At 43.7% G+C, this 18,562-nt stretch overlaps 1 protein-coding gene across 2 annotated transcripts in view; it reads right to left on the reverse strand.

Moving 5' to 3' along the window:
* Positions 1-5,443: 5,443 nt before the first annotated feature.
* The window catches only part of LOC308638196 (uncharacterized protein), a 47,744-nt gene continuing 34,625 nt past the window's right edge, over positions 5,444-18,562 (reverse strand). Inside the window, exons 1-3 of one of the 2 annotated variants that reach the window (XM_081275377.1) lie at positions 12,854-13,143; positions 10,954-11,080; positions 5,444-7,298 (exon numbers count right to left, since the gene is read on the reverse strand). In XM_081275377.1, coding sequence (XP_081131503.1) covers positions 5,590-7,298; positions 10,954-11,080; positions 12,854-12,868 — 1,851 coding nt within the window. In that variant the 5' untranslated portion in view covers positions 12,869-13,143 and the 3' untranslated portion in view covers positions 5,444-5,589. Of the gene's footprint in view, positions 7,299-10,953; positions 11,081-12,853; positions 13,144-18,562 lie in introns of those variants that run through there. The other variant, XM_081275375.1, reaches the window with a different exon arrangement.

Here is an 18,562-nt window from a genome sequence, read left to right on the forward strand (position 1 = left end):
GGGTAGTTATTCAAAACCAGTTCTAGAGAATAATATCTATTCAGTATGACCAGCTCAGTAAAGTTGGAGAGAACTAAGTCCAAGAAATCAGAAAATTAATCTGAGCCTGTTACTGTGCAGAAACATTTGCCACACTCATGTTTTAATGTGATACCTTTTATTCTCTTCCCCTTCTCCTTGAACCTGTCTCCCCCAACCACATATGAGGACTGAACTCTGGGCCACTTTACCACCTAAATATACCCCCAGTTCTTTTGAGACAGGATCTTGCTAGGTTGCTGAGGCTGGTCTTGAACTTGCAATGCCTCAGCCTAGAAGGTCACTGGGATCACAGGCATGCACAGAATGCCTGCCTCTTTTTTCATTCTTCATTAACTGTTTGGTGGAAGAAGTGGATAATAAATTGAGAGACTTGTCACAGGTTAAACTGCAGTGATGAGTATTTACTGCTTTATCAAATGTAGTATGTAATGTTTCAGGCACAATAGTAGATGCACTGAACACACTGGGTGTAGGGTTTCCAGTTTCTCTGTTTACAGAACTGTTTTCTTAGATTCAGAATTTGTCTACTTGGCATTCATTAATCACAGGACCAAAGAAACAGTTCTTTCCTCTCTCTTGCGTGTATTTTTAAATGCCACACTATCTGTACATTGTTAAAATTCGGAAAACACTTGTGAAAAGAAGCTACCAAAAGCCATTTTTAATGATTGTGTAGTTATTGTGTATGCAGAACTCATACTGTAGTCCCCCAAAGTGACCTGGCTCCCTGATCACCGAGCTGCAATAGCCATTGTTGAGGCAATGGTGAAAGAGTGGAGCAGTGGCTAGGGTGGGGTGGAGGGAGGGCGGCAAGAATGGGCTGCACTGCCTGTGAAGCCTGCCCTTCTGGCCCAGGCCTGAGGCCTATGAGCAAGGCCAAGACAAGCCAGGGTACACCAGCCTGTCACACCACTGTGGGCCAGCCTGGCCCCAGTGCAAATGCCTACTTCACACAGCACTGCACCACAGACCTCAAACTGTGGCTTCCTGATGAGCATCAGGGAAGTGGAAGTTGGGTAGACCTGAATGGAGACTGGAGGACGAACAAGTCTTTTTTTTTTTTTTTTTCAAACTCTCACTAGTATAAATTTGGGCAATGGCCATTGACCCAAGTTCTATATAAACGTCTAGACCAGCACAAGCAGCAACCCCTCTCACCTTGTGAGAGCTCTCTTTTCTTCTCATATGAATCATTCTTCCTCATCTGTAAATGTCATTCTTCAAATCCACAAGAACCCACAAAGAAGAAATTGGCAGTGAGTTTCTGGGTCTGCTGCAACACAGAAAAGCATAGCCTGACATTAAGAGCCACAACACACCCCTGAATGGCAGCAAGGAACTGAGGTGAAGGCTTTGCCAGATGTGACCCTCAGAGCTGATGCTGGCAGGATCCCCTTCCTTGATTAGCTTTGAACACTACAACAGGCTTTCTCAGCTGTAGAAGCCAGCAGCTTGTGCAGATCAGACCTACCTGTAGAAGTGGAGAGACTCCAGTTTCAAAACCACAAACCCTAACCTGCACATTCTCTTCCTGCCCAATGAGGATGTTCCTCACCTAATTATTCCTTATACCTTACACAAAACTCATAGTCCCCATTACTTTATTCTTGTCTTCCTCTCTTTCTACACACACCTTCTCCTTTCATGGGCTCCCTGACTCCATTTGTGTGGTTGCTGAGTGTGCCCTTCTACTTCAATATCTGTAAGTAATAGAAACTTTGTGTCTTGTGCATCCTGATTATTGAAGGAGTGCTTTCAGTCTGAAAGATCCCAAGTTAAAACACTAACATCAGATCCTAAAAAAAGAAAAAAGTGTGGGTTAGGGCAGTAGTGAACTGGCAGAATATAGGACTTCATATTTTCTGTGGAATATTTTAGCCAACTGGACAATACCCCCCAAATAGATTAAAACAAGTGTTGACCACATCTGTGACCCTACCATTTTTATTCTAGGATTTTGCCCAGGTAACTGAATAAAATACCATCTGACAACTTGGTTACAGGTGACACTGTAAAAAGTACATTTCCTTACATATTCAATTACCTTTTTGAATTCACCTTTGTGAATTAATATATGAGAGTCTCAATTTAGTCAGAAGTCTTGAACTGATACCCCTTAGGGAAAATAACTTAGGCAATGCCATTTTAGAACATACCCATCCTAGAACAACTGTCACCCCACAGTCACTCTGATCCAGAACAAGTCAGCCTGATCTAAACCCCAGACAATACCCTTTAACAAGAATTGTTATCTGGGACTAAAACTTGAGAAATACCCTGTTCAAAATGGAACAGTGATGACCACAAAGAATGATGGTAACAACTGTGGTTGTTCTGGTTACTGGTGGGGTCAATTGGTCACTTGGCTATCTCAGTCGTCGGGGGTAGACATGGAGTCAATACCCAGACACCAGGGGCTGGTGAGAAGCTGGCTGGTAACAAACCTCAGTCGATGTCCAGCAGCCCGTTTATTTTTGGAATGCATACAACTGTTATAGGGTACCAGTGGGGCATGCTTGTCAATCATAGATAAGCAGGATAATATTCATAAGCCAATCACCTTATGCCTAATGTAGCCGCACTATGAGGAAGCTCTAAATATTGCTGTCATGGTGGAAAGCAGTCTGGAAGGGTCTTTGTCCCTAGGGGAGGGGCCCTTCTGAGTCAGGGGTTTCAAGCCCTGAAGCTCCCGACTATCGGTTCCTGGCCTGGTAGTTTGGCAACGCTAACCACAAGTGCTGAGGATGTGGTTTCACTTATGGCTTGCTAGAGCAGAGCACCCCTTCCTGCAGGTGTTCCTGTTAGGCTTGAACAAGCGTAGATTCTTCAAGCACTCCAAGCTGCTCACAGCTGCTAGCTGCAAACCAAAAGTTATTCCTACAGACAACCATAAGAACCCTTCCCTACGACTCCAAAGCAGTAGTCATACTGCAAAAATTTCCCAATCCCCTATAACTTCCCTCAGCTATATGTGGAAGACAAGCTCCAAGCTACACTGGGACCCCCTGCTGCAGGTTTGTCCCCCAAAAACTGTTATTGTTGAACCACCTCTCCTATATCCCTCTGTACCTCCTTTGTTCAGTTCTTTCTTTACTGGGCCTGGGAACTTAACAGTGTAAGGCCATTCTTTACCCCAGCCCTCTTCTTGGCTCTAGATGTGAACATTTACTCCAACATGAACTCCTGATATGAGTTTTCACCCTTGCCAGAGACTCAAACCAATAGGAATGTCCAATATTGAATATGAACCTAAAGACCACTCTTTATTTCACAAATACCCTGTGTCAGGAATTTTGTTACAGTGACACAAAGCTAATACAAAAAAAAAAAAATCCATAAAGAATCACGTAAGTTGGACTTGACTAAAAACTTCTCTGCTAAAGACATGTTTTAAAAAGGTGTCCTTGATTTGTCATTAGGAGATTGCAAACTATGCAATGATGTAACACCATACATATATTTGAATGGTTAAATTTAAGTTGGCAGTTTACAAACTAAATATACTCTTAATATGTGATCCAACAAATTATGCTCCTTGGCATGTACCTAAATGAGTTGAAAACTTATGTCCACACATAAACTACACACAAAAGTTTGTAGCAGATTTATTCATAATTGTCAAATCTCAAAAGCAACTAATATGCCTTTCAATAAGTGAATGGATAAACAAACTGTGGCCCATCTACACAATAAAGTATTACCTCAAAACTTGAACATAAATCTACACAGTAGCTTTATTTGTAACATCCCCAAACTGGAAACAACCCAAACATCCATTAACAACACAATGGATTTGAAAATGTGTCATAGAGTGCAATACTGCTCAACAATACAAACTACTGATGCATGCAACAAGATGGATTAATCTCAAAATAGTGTAAAAAGCCTTCTCAAAAAAATTACTATTCCATTTATGAAATCCTACAAAATGCTTGCTTACTGTTGTTAATATGGAAGAGTTAGGAAGAACTGGTAGGATTATAGATAAAAGGAATATTTTTTGTGTTGGACATATTCAGTAACTTGATTATGACTGTTTCACAGCTGTTATGTGCATGCTGTAGCAGCACACATTTTATACTTTACATATTTGCAACGTATTGCATGTAATCATACCCTGATAAAGCCATTAAGAACAATACATTACCTCATAGAAATCTCTATCAAGCATCCTTCATGAAAAACCAAATCTGCCAAATGTTTTGGCTGTCCCATACTCATTTCCCTATTTAGGAGTGCTGGTGGGATCAGAGAAACCCTATCCTTCCTATCAGTTCTGTGGCCCCCACCTATGCAGCGATGGCCATAAGGTCAATAGCTGGGGTGGAGGGTACAGAAATCCACAAACCTTATTTACTCTGATAGTAGCTTTGGCCACAGGAAATAATATCAATATCTAAAAAGATTCAGAGTTTCCATACATCCTCATCCTACACAGCCCATACTCATGGGTATTTGTGGGCAACCAGTCAGAATGTACAAATCTTTTGATTGCCAGTCCTATCCACTCCAGTATTTCATTGTTTCTATACTAATTATTACTCCTGCCTTATCCTGTATGTTTTAACAGTAAATGCACTTGCCTGTGAGATGCTGGAGGATGTGACATTTAGGGAACCTGACTCATGTTACTTTTAGGAGCATGAGAGATAATCATACCAATTATTCCTTCCTCAGAATGAACAATGGGATTACAAGAAATCCTTGCATCCAGAGCAAAGAACCAGAGCACATAAAACTCTTCGGTCTTTACTAACAGGCCAATGGCAACAGCACACATACAGTAAACTAGACTGAGAACCATTCTCTGCACTCCTGTGGTCCCCCCTGAGGCAAATATAAGTTGTGCACACAAAAAGTGTTCCTCTCTTCATGTTGGTGGGAGCCAATTTTTTTTTCAATTCACTCCACAAAGTAAACAAAGCAAAAAGAATGACATAAAGTGCCTTTATAACTGTATAAAACAGTAGAATGGAACAGGTAGTTGCAACATTTTGTGACTTGGCAGTAGGAAAAATAAGTCATGGCTATTGTGTTCACAGCCAACACTGTTGCATCAAGGGAAAATTTGTCTCAAAATGCTCAGCAGACCCTAGCTCAGACCTTAACAGTGAGGGGAGAAATGAGGTCCCTCAATGGACCAGAACACTCATGATTTCCTGTAGGGAACAGGAGAGCAAGAAGAGATTGCCTTCCTTGGGCAGAATGATGGGATTATTCATAGACTTGGTGGCAATACGATGGCTTCTGCCACAGGTACTGGCAGTGATGTTAACTCTGGAGTCAAGAATAGTTTAGAAACTCCTATACACCTCAGGAAAAGCTCATGCATATGTGTGCCTACTGGAAATCTCACCAGAGTAGATGTAACAATGTACAAGGTTCATATGCAGGCTGATGATTCTCTCACAAAAGGAACTCAGAGATTTTATTTGATGTGTGCACTATTACTTGAAAAAGGAAATAGCAAATTTTCTGCATTTGTAAGACCTCCCTCTAATGTGACACTTTTGCTGCTAAACAAATTTAAGAACTACAGCTAAACAGTCACCAAAACTGTTGCACACAGGGCCTTTCCCCAATGTGAACTTTCTGGTGTCTCACAAGATGGGAGCTTCTGCTATACGCTTTCCCACATTCACTGCAGACATAAGGCTTTTCTCCAGTGTGAACTCTCTGGTGGAGAATGAGGCTAGAGTTACGGCTAAAAAATTTCCCACATTCACTACATTCATAAGGTCTTGCTCCAGTGTGAACTTTCTTGTGTTGAACAAGGTGAGAGCTACTAATGTAGGCCTTCCCACATTCATTACACACATAAGGCCTTGCTCCAGTATGAACTCGCTGATGTAGAATGAGGCTGGAATTGTGGCTAAAGCATTTTCCACATTCACTGCACTCATAAGGCTTTGCTCCAGTGTGAACTCTCTGGTGTACAATGAGATTGGAGCTATGTCTAAAGAATTTCCCACATTCTCCACACTCATAAGGTCTTTCTCCAGTGTGGATTTTCTGATGCTTCACAAGTGTGTCTTTACGGCTAAAGGCTTTCCCACACTGACTACACTCATAAGGTCTTGCTCCAGTGTGAATTATCTGGTGCTGAATAAGTGTATCTTTGCAGCTGAAGGCTTTGCCACATTTGCTGCACACATAAGACTTTGCTCCTGTGTGAACTCTCTGATGTTTAATGAGGCTGGATTTATGGCCAAAGAATTTCCCACATTCAGTGCATTCATATGGCCTTGCCCCAGTATGAATTCTCCAGTGCTCAATAAGGTGAGAGCTTTGACTAAAGAATTTCCCACATTCACTGCACTCGTAAGGCCTTTCTCCAGTATGAAATCTCTGGTGCTGAACAAGCGTGTCTTTACGACTGAAAGCTTTCCCACATTCACTGCACTGAAAAGGTCTTTCTCCAGTGTGGACTCTCTGGTGCTGAACAAGTGTGTCTTTGCGGCTAAAGGTTTTCCCACATTCACTGCATGTGTAATGCTGTTTTTCAGTGTGAAATTTCTGGTGCATTTTTAGGTGAGACAAGTGAACAAAGGCTTTTCCACACTCTTTACACACAAAAGATGTTTCTCCACTGTAAGTTTTTCTGCGGTTAAAAAGAATTGACTTGTCCTTGAATACATCTCCATATGGTAGGCATCTCAAGGGTCTCCCCTCAGTATGAGTTATCTGTTTGTCAAAAAAAGTGAAGGTGTCCAGGAAGGTTTTTTGATTGTCTCTCCAATTGTGAACCATCTGTTGATGATGGTCTCCTTGGTGTTTCCTGAGACTGGAACTCTGTGAGAGAGGCTTCATGTACTCAGTCCTTTTGTATGGACACAATCCACTGTGCTTGGGCTGGTGCTGGAAGAAGCCAAAGCTATCTGGCAAGTTTATCCCTTCTTCCCTGCATGAAAAGAGTGTCCCTGGTGTGTAGAGTGTACAGGTCTTCATAAATGATGTCCTTCCATCATCCCCTTGGAAGGGATTCTCTATAGACTGTAGCTTCTGGTGCTGGTAAAATTTTTCACTAAATAAGAATTCTCTCTCACATGGCCCACACATGTGCAGTTTTTCCACAGGGCATGATCGTTGGTGTTCATCCAGGTGCAAAATGTCTTTCAAGAGTGGGACACCCATAAAACATGGGTAGGCTTTCTGGATGAAGAGATCTGACTCAGGATGTCTTATCTCCAACTGTCTTTCTACTGAAATGCTCTGCTCAAAAAGTGCCTTCTCATTATCTGCATCACACCAACAACCTGAAAGCAAAGAAATGCTGGTGAAGACCATGTTGACTTTGGTGGAAAACAGTAACTCCATTAGAAGAAAAAGTCAAATTGGCTTATTGGAGGAACCAGGGAGCCAGGATCAGGTGGGCAAGGACCACTTGACTTTACAAGTCACAGAATAGAGGATCCTTAATGATGAGCAAAGACCTAATGATGGCATATGGGAGAGAGAGTCGAAGGAAGGTATTTAATTCACTCCTCTGCAAAAGGGTTTCAGCAGGGCTCAGCTGCTCGTGTTAAGTAGACACACCCTGCACAGAAGGATGTGTCTGGGACAAGAAAAATCTGACTCCAGTACTAGTTGATTCTCAAGGACTATTCAATGTGCACAACTTATGACATGTTAAGATATGCCAGTGTCATACAGCATTTCAGAGGGAGTGAAGAAAAGTGAGTGACACATGGAGGCCACAAAGGAGGGGAAATAACCAAGGGATGGTTGACAGAAATGATAAACGGACAAAGTACCAAGAAAAACAGGCTCAATAGGGATCAGAACATAACAATTCAAGGTGAATCTGAATCCAGCTCCCTTCTGAGGGGTGGGCATGTCTCCAACAGTTCTATTTTACTATAACTGAAGCAAATTTGGCTCAACCAGACACCCAGAGTCTTCTGCCCCTATGCCGCTGGGCACTATACAGGATCTAGAAAAGAAAAGTTGCAAGGAAACAAAGAGAAAGTGACCAGCCCAGGTCAGCCCACCCTACAGAGAAGTAAACAAAATGTAAAACAAACCCTGAAACCCAAGGGGGATTTGTCAAAACAGTCCAGTTACCACTTAGTACCTCTAATTGTGGTAACAGAATTCCAGAAAAAAAAAATGGTCCCAGTTATAACACCTGGCCACAAGGTGCTATAACTCTGAAGTGGCAGGCAGATTAGAGGATCCTTAATGATGAATGCAATTTATTGGTGACAGAAGCATGGTCAAGAGTGTCAGTTCAGACCAGGATATGGCTCAGAGGCAGACAGCTAATACACCTGTCAGGGAAGAAGTGACTCCATCCACCTGAAATGTACCTGGTTTACTCAAGCTATTATCAAAGACATCAGCCACATTTCTGCTGTAACAGCACCAGGTTCCAGTCATAGAGCTCCACATACCATTCTAATGGTTTTGTTTATAGCATGCTAGAAAACCACAGGGGAAAATTAGATTACGGTTACTCATGTTATCATGGTAGTTATAATTCAAGATGGCTTCAGTCAAGTCAAGCTGAATCCCTTTCAACTCATCTGAACTGAATCTTACAATCTCACACGCCTCTCTCTTCTGCAACATGTATCACCTATAGAAAGTAACATATATCAGCCTTGTATATTACCTACACAAGGGACAGGATCAGAGCAGACGTCAATTTGAGCTTTATTAGAGTAGGTAAGAGTAGACAGTCATAGGGTAATTGTTTAAAAGTTTTTGCAATATCTGGCAATACTGCTATCAGTTTATTCCCAAGTAGCCAGAGTTCCTGCAACTTGAATATGCTATCCTCTACTTTTCATTGCATTAACAGCTGAGAAGAAAAGCAGGACTCATAGACAGCAAGGGGGTCCACATCCCCTATCACTCAGGTCCTTCCTCACTTTCTTCCTCTCAGGGATTCCAATTTCTTGCATCCCATTCTGGTCATGAGTCCACAGCTCACACATGAGTTTCCTTTCAGTAATTTGCCACAAGCTGCAGAAATCACCAGGCTATAGTTTTTAGATTAATAATGTGGTCTTCCACTTTTTCAGCCAAATAATAGGCTAAGAGAGGGGTAGATACATATCTTTTTCAAGCTGTAAATCTTGCAATTTCTTGCTTTCCCTTTCACAGCCAGCTGGACATCAGTGGCCAACTGAAAAGCCCACAGCAATGGCCAATATGCTGTAGCAGAAATAGAGTCTTCCCTTACTGCAGTGGGATAAACAGCATTCAACAAACACCTGTGCCACACCCAGAAGCATTTCTGGGTTGTCCCTGTGTACAAACAGTGGCCCACAAACATCTAACAATGGGTCACCCCTCCCACACAGGGACAGATGGCCAATCTGAGATTCCCACTAAGAATTTTTCTCTTCCCTATTTTCTGGGTCTCCAGGCTGGCATACAAACAACTCTGGAAAAATCCAATCCCAGCATTTGAGAAAAATATGCAAAGTGCCATTAAACTCCCCACTTCCCCCTCCCCTCAAAAAAAAAAAAAAAAAGGTAAATGAATCCAGAAGTGGACAGAGTTCAATTTATTGGGGACTTAATTTCAGCAGTGTAGCAGACAGTAGCAAGTCAAGAGGATATCTGCAACTTATAGAGGAAGGGGGCTTATATAGAAATCAGGACAAAAATTACTTCACTTAAGATAAATGTATCCTAATTTATCTCCAGCTGGTATTAAAGACAGCAGTCCAATTCCTGGTGCTGCCAATGCCAGAGTCAGGTCATAAGGCTATGTACTATTCTAATGGCTGTTTGTAGTGTGCTGAGAAAGGAAACTATGTGGACAAACACATCAGGACAAACACTATGTGGTGAAGTCATTGTGGTGAAGACTCAAGAGGGCTGTAGCCAGGTGAAGCTAAATCCCTACACATAGCCACATCTCAGAAAAGGTCAGCTAGAGGGTGATGCAGAACCTGTGAAATACAGGTGGCAGAGCAGAGGGCAACAGGGACAGTAAGTGTTCAAGGTGTGTCAAATCCTTTGAAGACTAAAAGAACCCTGAATCCCCATAGTCTTGTAGACTATGTAAAGTGGTGTGGAGACTGCTCAAGAAATACCATCCACTCTGGTAACCCAGGAAGCGAGGGTGGGCTAGGGGTGTAGCTCACTGGTAGATCACTTCCTTAGCACAACCACAAGGCCCTGGGTTTGATAGCCAGTAATGGGAAAAAAAAAGCGGTGGTGGGGATGTGTGGAAAATTCACTGATATGACAGCATACAAGTGCTATCTCTGGGGGAGAATCAATTCAAGGACAATGGGATAAGCATAATGTTCTATGGATGAAATCCTCAAAGATGGCTGAAAGCGATTCCTACTACTTACTGGTAATTTGACCCTCATGTAAGCCTCTTCCCTTCATTATAAGCTGCACTGACTGATTTATAAAGAGAATATAGAAGAAGAAGAAATAGAATGTCACTTTTAAGATGAAGTTACAATACTGGATTTCCATCCCAGGTGCTTTCTCTTGCTCACTTGCTCTCAGAGAAGTCAGCTTCCATGATATGAGGTACACTAGGAGGTCTTAGGCCAACAGACAGCAAGAAACTCATGCTCTCAGTTCAAGAAGGGACAAACTTGGGCTAGGGATATAGTTCAGTGGTACAGTGCCTGCTTTGCATGCATAAGGCCCTGGGTTCAATCCTCAGTACTGCCTCCCCACCAAAAAAAGGAGATGAGGGAGGAGATGAGCTTGTAAGTAGAATCTTCCCAAGGAAGGCCTTTAGATGATACCTCAGCTCTGGCTGACAACTTCACTGAAACCTCACACAGAGACTCTGAGCCAAAAACACCCACATAAACTGTGACCAAGATATCTGGAGCACTAAACTAAGACATAGTAGTTCTCACTGTGATAAGCCTCTAAATTTTGGAGTGATTTGCCATGTAACAATACATAACTAAAATAGGAACTTACCAAGTGTGGCCACCAGTGCAAAATTCTCCAACATCACATCACGATACAGGAATTTCTGAGCCTCTTCAAGGAGTTCCCACTCCTCCCAGGAGAAGTATACAAATACATCCTCGAAGGTCACACAGCCCTAGCATGATGAGGAGAGTTGAGCCCTCAGGCAGCATCTCTCCCCAGAGTCCCCCAGTTTATCCACTCACATAACACACAGCACTTGGTCCCTCTCCTGGCCGGTCTCCCTTGAACCCCTTAGTGCCTGCTCCTCGTGTCTTTTTCACCACTATGTCCAAACCTGAGCATAACCAGGCAAGTGTGAAGATGCTGCCTAACTATGGGCCTGGCATGAAGCGCGCCACTCAACTGACAACCAGTACTGCTTTATCCATACCATGGGTGCCAGACACAACCTAACCTCTGTTCAACCTTCTCCCAGAAACCACCAATACTAGAGCTGGAAGACTGTCAGTTCACATTCCTTCCAATACGTACACATCAGTCTTAGGATCAACCTGGCTCACATCTGGGACACCCAGCACCGCAACTCCTGACCCACCCCATCTCCATGGCATTCCTCCCAAGCCAACATAAATATGTACCACTGCCACCAAGGCACCTAAGCACAGACTCACCTCTCCATCCTCACTTTCATTTTTCTTATTTGCTAACTGCACTGCTACCATGACTTGAAGATATTCCCATAGCTCCACATATTGGCTGTTGCCTTTGAAATTTCTTCAACAGAAACCCTCCCCAGAAATAAAAACCTGGATATCCAGCTTGGTAATTCCACCAGGGAGTCTCTAGGACTCCTTAAACATGGTAGAATGTCTGATATAAACACAAAAATCACTGCAAGAACTTCTCCATCTCAGATGACAGCACATTCATCACTCTACCAAATAAAGCACAACAAAAGAAACCTTGGATCACCCATGACAGTTAACTTTCTCTACTTCACCCTTCACATCAAAAAAACCTGCTGCAATACTTCAAACACAGATAAGAAGTTCACCAACTTCTTTCACCTCTTCATCCACAACTCTGTCAGATGTCATCAATAATATTACAGTAGACTCCTCCCTCATGCCCAGTCAGTTCTCAATCTGAAAGGCAGAAGGAACTGTTTAAATCTGAGTTTCATCATCTCTCTCATCTGCTCCAAATCTCCCATGGCCTTCACACTCACAAGAGAGGCCCAGTTTTGCAACCTAATATTCCTGTCACCTCTACCCATGCTCTCTGTTCCCAATAGATATACTAGAGCAGTGGTTCCTTCAGCATTCCCAATTCAATCTTCTGTCCCAGCGTTTGCACAGGCCACTTCCTGGGTCTAATACGCCTTTCCATGTGTCTTCCCACTGACTACCAGTAGTGGGATCTTCTCCATAAACACCTGGTCTGGATTCAGGACAGGGCGGCTGAAGAGTCCTACGATATCAAGGCCCCCTCAGAAAACCTCATGAGTCTACTTGAACACAGACACATCTCCCCAGCGCACCGGCCACACCGTCAAAGCGCACGACACCGCTGCCCCAGGCCCCGTCGGTCTTCCCGCCAACACCCGCACTCCTCACTCTGCGCCAGACGAAGCCTGCGGAGCCGGCCCGGAGCACTGTCGTCTCCACACGGACCGCTTCGCGGCTCCCGCCCCTCGGGTGAGCAGCGGGGCTCCTCGAGCTGCCACTCAAGGCCAGACACGGAGGCCCTGCTGGCTCCGCACCAGGGACCTGCGCCTGGAACCTTCCAACTCGTCCTCACGCCCCGCGTCTCGACCCGCGGCTCCCGGGCCGTGGGAACCCTGCATCTCGTCGCACTGCCAGGTCGACGCTACATTCGGGGCGAAGCGTCCGGCACACACCACCGATTCCCGGGTCAGCGAGGGCCCGAGGGACGCTCTATTCACCTGCGCCGCGTCCATCAGCCCGGACGCCGCCACGGGAGGAGGGACCGGGTAGCGACACGCCGGATCCCGCTAGACCCCAGCCTCCGCCGCGCCTCAGCCTTCCTGGGCAGATGGAGACCGGATCCCGGGTCCTCGCAGGGCCACGGCGAGCACCGCCACCCACCGCCGTGCGCCCGCCGCGAAGCTGGGAAGAGACTCTGCCCGCAACAAGCCCGCCCGGCCGGTGATCCCCCAACGCGCGCCGCAGACGCGTCACAGAGCGACGCCGGAAGTCCCGCCTCCACGCCGCGGTGGCAGGAAACGCCCTGCCCCGCGGTTGTTGGCCCGACGCAGCCACGTCCTCTCCGCGCAGACTTCTGGGTAATGCAGTTCGACCCTGGGCATCCTTGGGTGAACACCGCTTAAGAGCAGGTAGGGGAGAAAGAGGGTGGAAACAGTATCTGGGAGACACGAGCTCCCTTTACTTGGGGGTACTCGGGTTTCCGTCGTCACATGGGACGGTGCCAGGCCTCAGAATGAGTCTCCAGCAGGTGATTCAATCTACAATCTTTCCTACTTCTGAGGCTCGGGTAGTGCAGCCTCAACTCTCAGCTTTTAGAGACTGGACTTAAATTGTCATAAACGAATACACCTCCCTCGTGGGATCTCTGGGTACCAACATTAAATGCCCTCCTACTTCTTTGATTCCTAAATTGGGGTCCCAGGTTTCACAACATCTGCATTGCCAGACATAAAAATGAAACTCCTGGGACCCAATCTATATGTTCCCTTGGGGTTGGAGCCCAACCTCATATTTGAGAACTAGAGTTTTCGTTTAGCTCTAATTTTAACTCTACGTTTTAACTCTTCTCTCACGAAGATCCTAAGGCTTTGAATTTGCAACTTCCCTGCCTCACTCAAGCTAGTGAGCTGGGATTACAGGGTGCACCAGCAGGCCTGGCCTATTTTCACCTTTTAACATATGTGTAATTTTACTAACATGGACAAATATTCAGTGCAGGGCTAATGAGTAGCTCTATTAATGACATCTACAGAATGCCTGCTATTGATTAATGCACGCGCACCAGACCCATGTATTTTCTTTTACCACAGTCCAGTCACCACTGACCTCAGGGTTGTCTGATCGCCCCTCAGGATATGCCAGCCCCTTGGCATTCCTGGAACGAGTCCACTGGGATTTCTTAGCTAGTCCCAACTCAGTATCCACTTCCTCTGGGAAGCCTCTCAAACCAGCCCCTCAGCTAGAACAACAACACAGTACTGAGCCCCTGATCTCCCCATAAGTTTTTCAAAAGCCCCAAAATGGCTCACACACCCATACCTTTGCACATTTTGATACCTCTGGTGCCAATCACATTTCTTTATAGCAACACAAAGCAATGTCAGGAAACTAAACAATGAAATCCCCTCTCCATGTGTGTTTTGCAAGATTTATCATAAATTCAATTTGAATAGGTGTTTTGCAGTGTTTGTTTTAGCCAAAATAAAACCCTGGGAAAATGTTGACTTGGAGAAGGTCTCAAGAAATTTAAAAACAAAAGGAAATTTTTTAAAAAGAAAAACACATCAGAAGAAATGATTAGGAGTCACCTGTGAAGATGGCACAGCTACATGATCACCATCATGCTTTAGAGAAAATAATAAATGAACAAATATATCAAAATAAAGAAATATGAGAGTCATATAGACATTTTAAATGACATGAAAAACGCTTACTTTTTAAAATTTCATTTCTTTGGGTTAGTTTTTAAAATCAAACCTTTAAGCGTTCTTAAGTGAAATGACATCAGCAAGATGACTTCAGATATTCCCACCACCCACGAGCACACTGAATAAACACGATGAATTCCCTCTAGGAGAAATCTAGAAGACCCGAGTCTCTCCACTGTATCTGTAGCTCTCGAACTGCTCAACAGGCGCAGGGCGCCGCCTGTGGGGGTCAAAGCGAAGGAGGTGTAGAATCTCTAAGTAAAGCCCTTGAGAAGGACGATCTCGGGCCTCAAGTCTCACTCAGGAGCCGTTGAGCGAGATGGAGTCTTCCAAACGACACCGAGGCGGGCTCCCTCACTCCATCCCCGCTGTTTTCTTGCTCTGTTCCAGGAAAGCTGTCCCTGTCACACATTCCGTTCTACAAGGCAGAGTCTCCTTCTGCGGAGCCGGAAGCCCCGTCCCTGCGGGAAATGCTCCTTTCCGGTGTCTCCCTGGGCTGTGCGCTGGCGGAAGCACAAGGGAACGGGCTTGGGCGCACCCTAGTGCCCGCGCATTGGGCGCCCACACGCTGCGTCTGTTGCGTTCTCCATGGCAACGGCCAAGCGGCACTGCGGGGACAGACCTTAAGAGGAAATTACGTTCCAGAGCTCCAATAGAGGTCGAGTTTTGCTTCCTAAAAGAACTGTTGAAATTTCCCTGGCTATGGAGGGGCACAGAAGACCCCTTCCCTGGAACTTCCTGCCTGTTTTGCCCTGGGCAAGCTGCTTCACAATTCTGAGAAGTGAGGACCGAGAGTTATCGTGAAAACAGAAACAACTTTACCTTGGGAATAGCACTGGTACACATTACTTTAATTTGGTGTTTACAAAGTTGTGGTTCCAGAAGGTGACGAGGGCCTTTAGTACCAGTTACTTGGGATGCTGAGATGGGAGAATCGCTAGAGCCCAAGAGTTGGAGGACAGCCTGGACAATTTAGCGAGACTCCCATCTCAAAATACATGAATCAAAAAAAGAAAGAAATTGTAGTACGCAAGACTTGGGACGTGGACAAAAATGCAGGCTTTCTGACCCCACTACTAACTCAGAAACTCTGGGTATGGGGCCGTGAGTTCCAGCTCCTACTCCATCCTCTTCACTAGTCCACTGCAAGCAGTTGTCCTCTCTTTGGTAGGGAAAAGCTGAATAAGTAAACCCAGTCTTATCAGTCGTTTACTTAAATTCACCATTTTTTTTCTGTCATAGCCAGAATGAAGTCAAACTGTTTGCCAGTGCCTCCATGATTTTCTCCTGGCCTCTCCTCTCATCTCCTGAATTCTCTGCCTCCTTCATTTTCCAACCAGATCCCTTTGTTTCTCTGAAATTTCCTCCCAGGGGAATTTTACCAGAGACTCTTCTAGTATCTTCGGTTTTCAGCTTTTTTTTTTTTTTTTTTTTTTTTGGTCCTCTGTTCTCAAATGTAGCAACTGGATGCTTTTGTGAAACATGGTCTTCCTGCTCACTTCAACCCACAAAATACAATTAATTTTCACTACTCTAGTGCTGATTAGTTTCCTCCACCCTGAAGTCCAGGACTGACCTGAAATTCTATCTTCCTAGAAGGCCAGTTCCTTGGAATTTCCCTTCTTTCAATAATACTATCAATAAATCCACAGCCTTTCTTTAATATGCCAAAACTGGTTTCCACAGCCTTTCTTTAATATGCCAAAACTGGTTTCCACAGCCTTTCTTTAATTTGCCAAAGGTGGTTACCTAAAGAACCCTAAGGATTATTAGCTTTCCTCATTAGGCCACCACCATGGGAATTTGCTGAACTGGACTGTGATGTTTTAGGCCAACAATCAGTGATAACTGAAAGGAGAATAATAATGATAACAGGAATGCATTTGATAGTAAGTACAAGTGTCTCCCCTTGTACAGTGGGGATAGGTTCCAAGAACTCCAGTAGATGTGTCACTAATTTTTTACACCAAACTGGGTTCTTCTTCCTGCTTGAAACTGTAGAACCAATAATAAGCTGGAGCACTGATTGATCAGTGAAGGACACTTATTCTTGGCCAATAAGAGAAGCAAGGGAGAAAGGCTCACACTTCAGCTTCTACCTATTGCAGAGCAGAAGGAATAAGAAATAGGTAGAAGGGAAAATAAATGAAGGCCAAGGAAACAAAACATTTAAGTTCTGCATACATTTCCAAGCCTGTCATTCCCTAAGCTAGTCTCTTCCCCAGGTCTGTTACTACCAACTTTATAGAAAATCTAAAATCTATCTATGTACTGTACTAACTCCCAAATGAATAGATTGAAAGATACGATATATTGAAAAACCTATAATTTAGAGTGTAAGAATTTCCAGTGTAGGGATTCTGGCTATGGAAATGTACAAGGCACTACTTTATATTCAGAGATATGAAAAAATGTGCCCTATTATAATAAGAATTGTAATGCAAAATAAAATAATTTTTTAAAATGTACAAGGCAGCATTCCTCTGGTGAGCAAACTCCTAGAGGGTAACAAGGTGCTCTGTTTTCCACAGTTGGAATATTCTACAGTTTCTCAATGGAACTAGTAAGATGACTAATTCATGCTCAATGCTTAGCTGCTATGGTAATGTCCTTCATGAGGAAGCTTTGTGCTAGAATCTTATCAGCCTCGACCTTAATCTCAAATACTCAGCTTCTAGGAATAAAAGACCATATCAGCCTAAGGATAATCTTGAAATAATTAGATGGATATCATTTCCACATACACATGCCCTCAACAAGTTACCTTTAAAAGAGCCAGGAACTACAAAAATCCATCTTTCACTTGAGATAGCCATGAATGTGAATCTACTTTCCTAAATAAACCTCTATGCCTCCCAGTGGTGAATGCTAAAATTCTTTATTATCACCTAAGCCAAGGGTCCCACTGGTACTTAGTTAAGTTACCCCTTCTCTCCTGGAACTCCTTAGACCCTTCTTCTGAGGCACCTCTTCTCCTGTGGCATGAGGAGGAGGCACAGAGTAAACTGGGCATGATGGTACACACTTGTAATTCCATCTTCTCAGGAGGTTAAAGGAGGATGGTCCCAAGTTAAGGCCAACTTGGATAATTTAGTAAAACCCTATCTCAATTTTTTTTAAAGGGGGTGGTTGGGAAAGTAGCTCTGTGGTAGAGTACTCCTGAGTTCAGTCTCCATGAAAAAGAAAGGAGGAGAAGAGGTGGAAGGGAGGGAGAGGGGAAGGGAAAAGGAAATAAATTTGGGGGCTGGAATTGAGCACTCAGCCTTAACAAACTCTCTCATTACTGGAAATTAGAAATACTACTAAATTACCCATAAAATTTACATTAAAATTACTCTTTACACACTGACCAATAAATAAAAAAAACTATTATTGTTCTCATTAGCATTAACACATTTGCACATATATTCTGAGGAATTGTGTCAGGGATACATCTTGGCAAGTATTATTGGCAAATATTAAATAAAATTACTCCCTGATTTGGAAACTAGCCACATAGATACTGAGTAAAGTTTTACATAAAGGCACAAGCGTACTAGTTGTTTTTTGTGTTATTGTTTGTTGTTTTTTCCAGTACTGAGGATTGAACCCAGGGGTGTGCTATCACTGAGCCAATATATATATATATATATATATATATATATATATATATATATATGATTTGTTTTGTTTTGTTTTAAAATTATGATGAGATTCAATTTTAAGGGTTGCATATGACAAACCCTAAATAATGTCATCTGCATCATTTTCATGAGGTACCATTAAGGAAGTCTAAAGGAGGGGCTGGGGATGTGGCTCAAGCGGTAGCGTGCTCCCCTGGCATGCGTGTGGCCTGGGTTCGATCCTCAGCACCACATACAAAGATGTTGTGTCTGCTGAAAACTAAAATGTAAATAAAATATTTAAAAAAAGGAAGTCTAAAGAAATACCATTTCATTTACCTATTGTTAAAAAAAAAACTCTGGAGACTACCGGCGGCGACGACCATGGGAGCATGGC

This window comes from Spermophilus citellus, assembly GCF_964194105.1.
Source record: "Spermophilus citellus genome assembly, chromosome: 18".
NCBI classification, from domain to species: domain Eukaryota; kingdom Metazoa; phylum Chordata; class Mammalia; order Rodentia; family Sciuridae; genus Spermophilus; species Spermophilus citellus.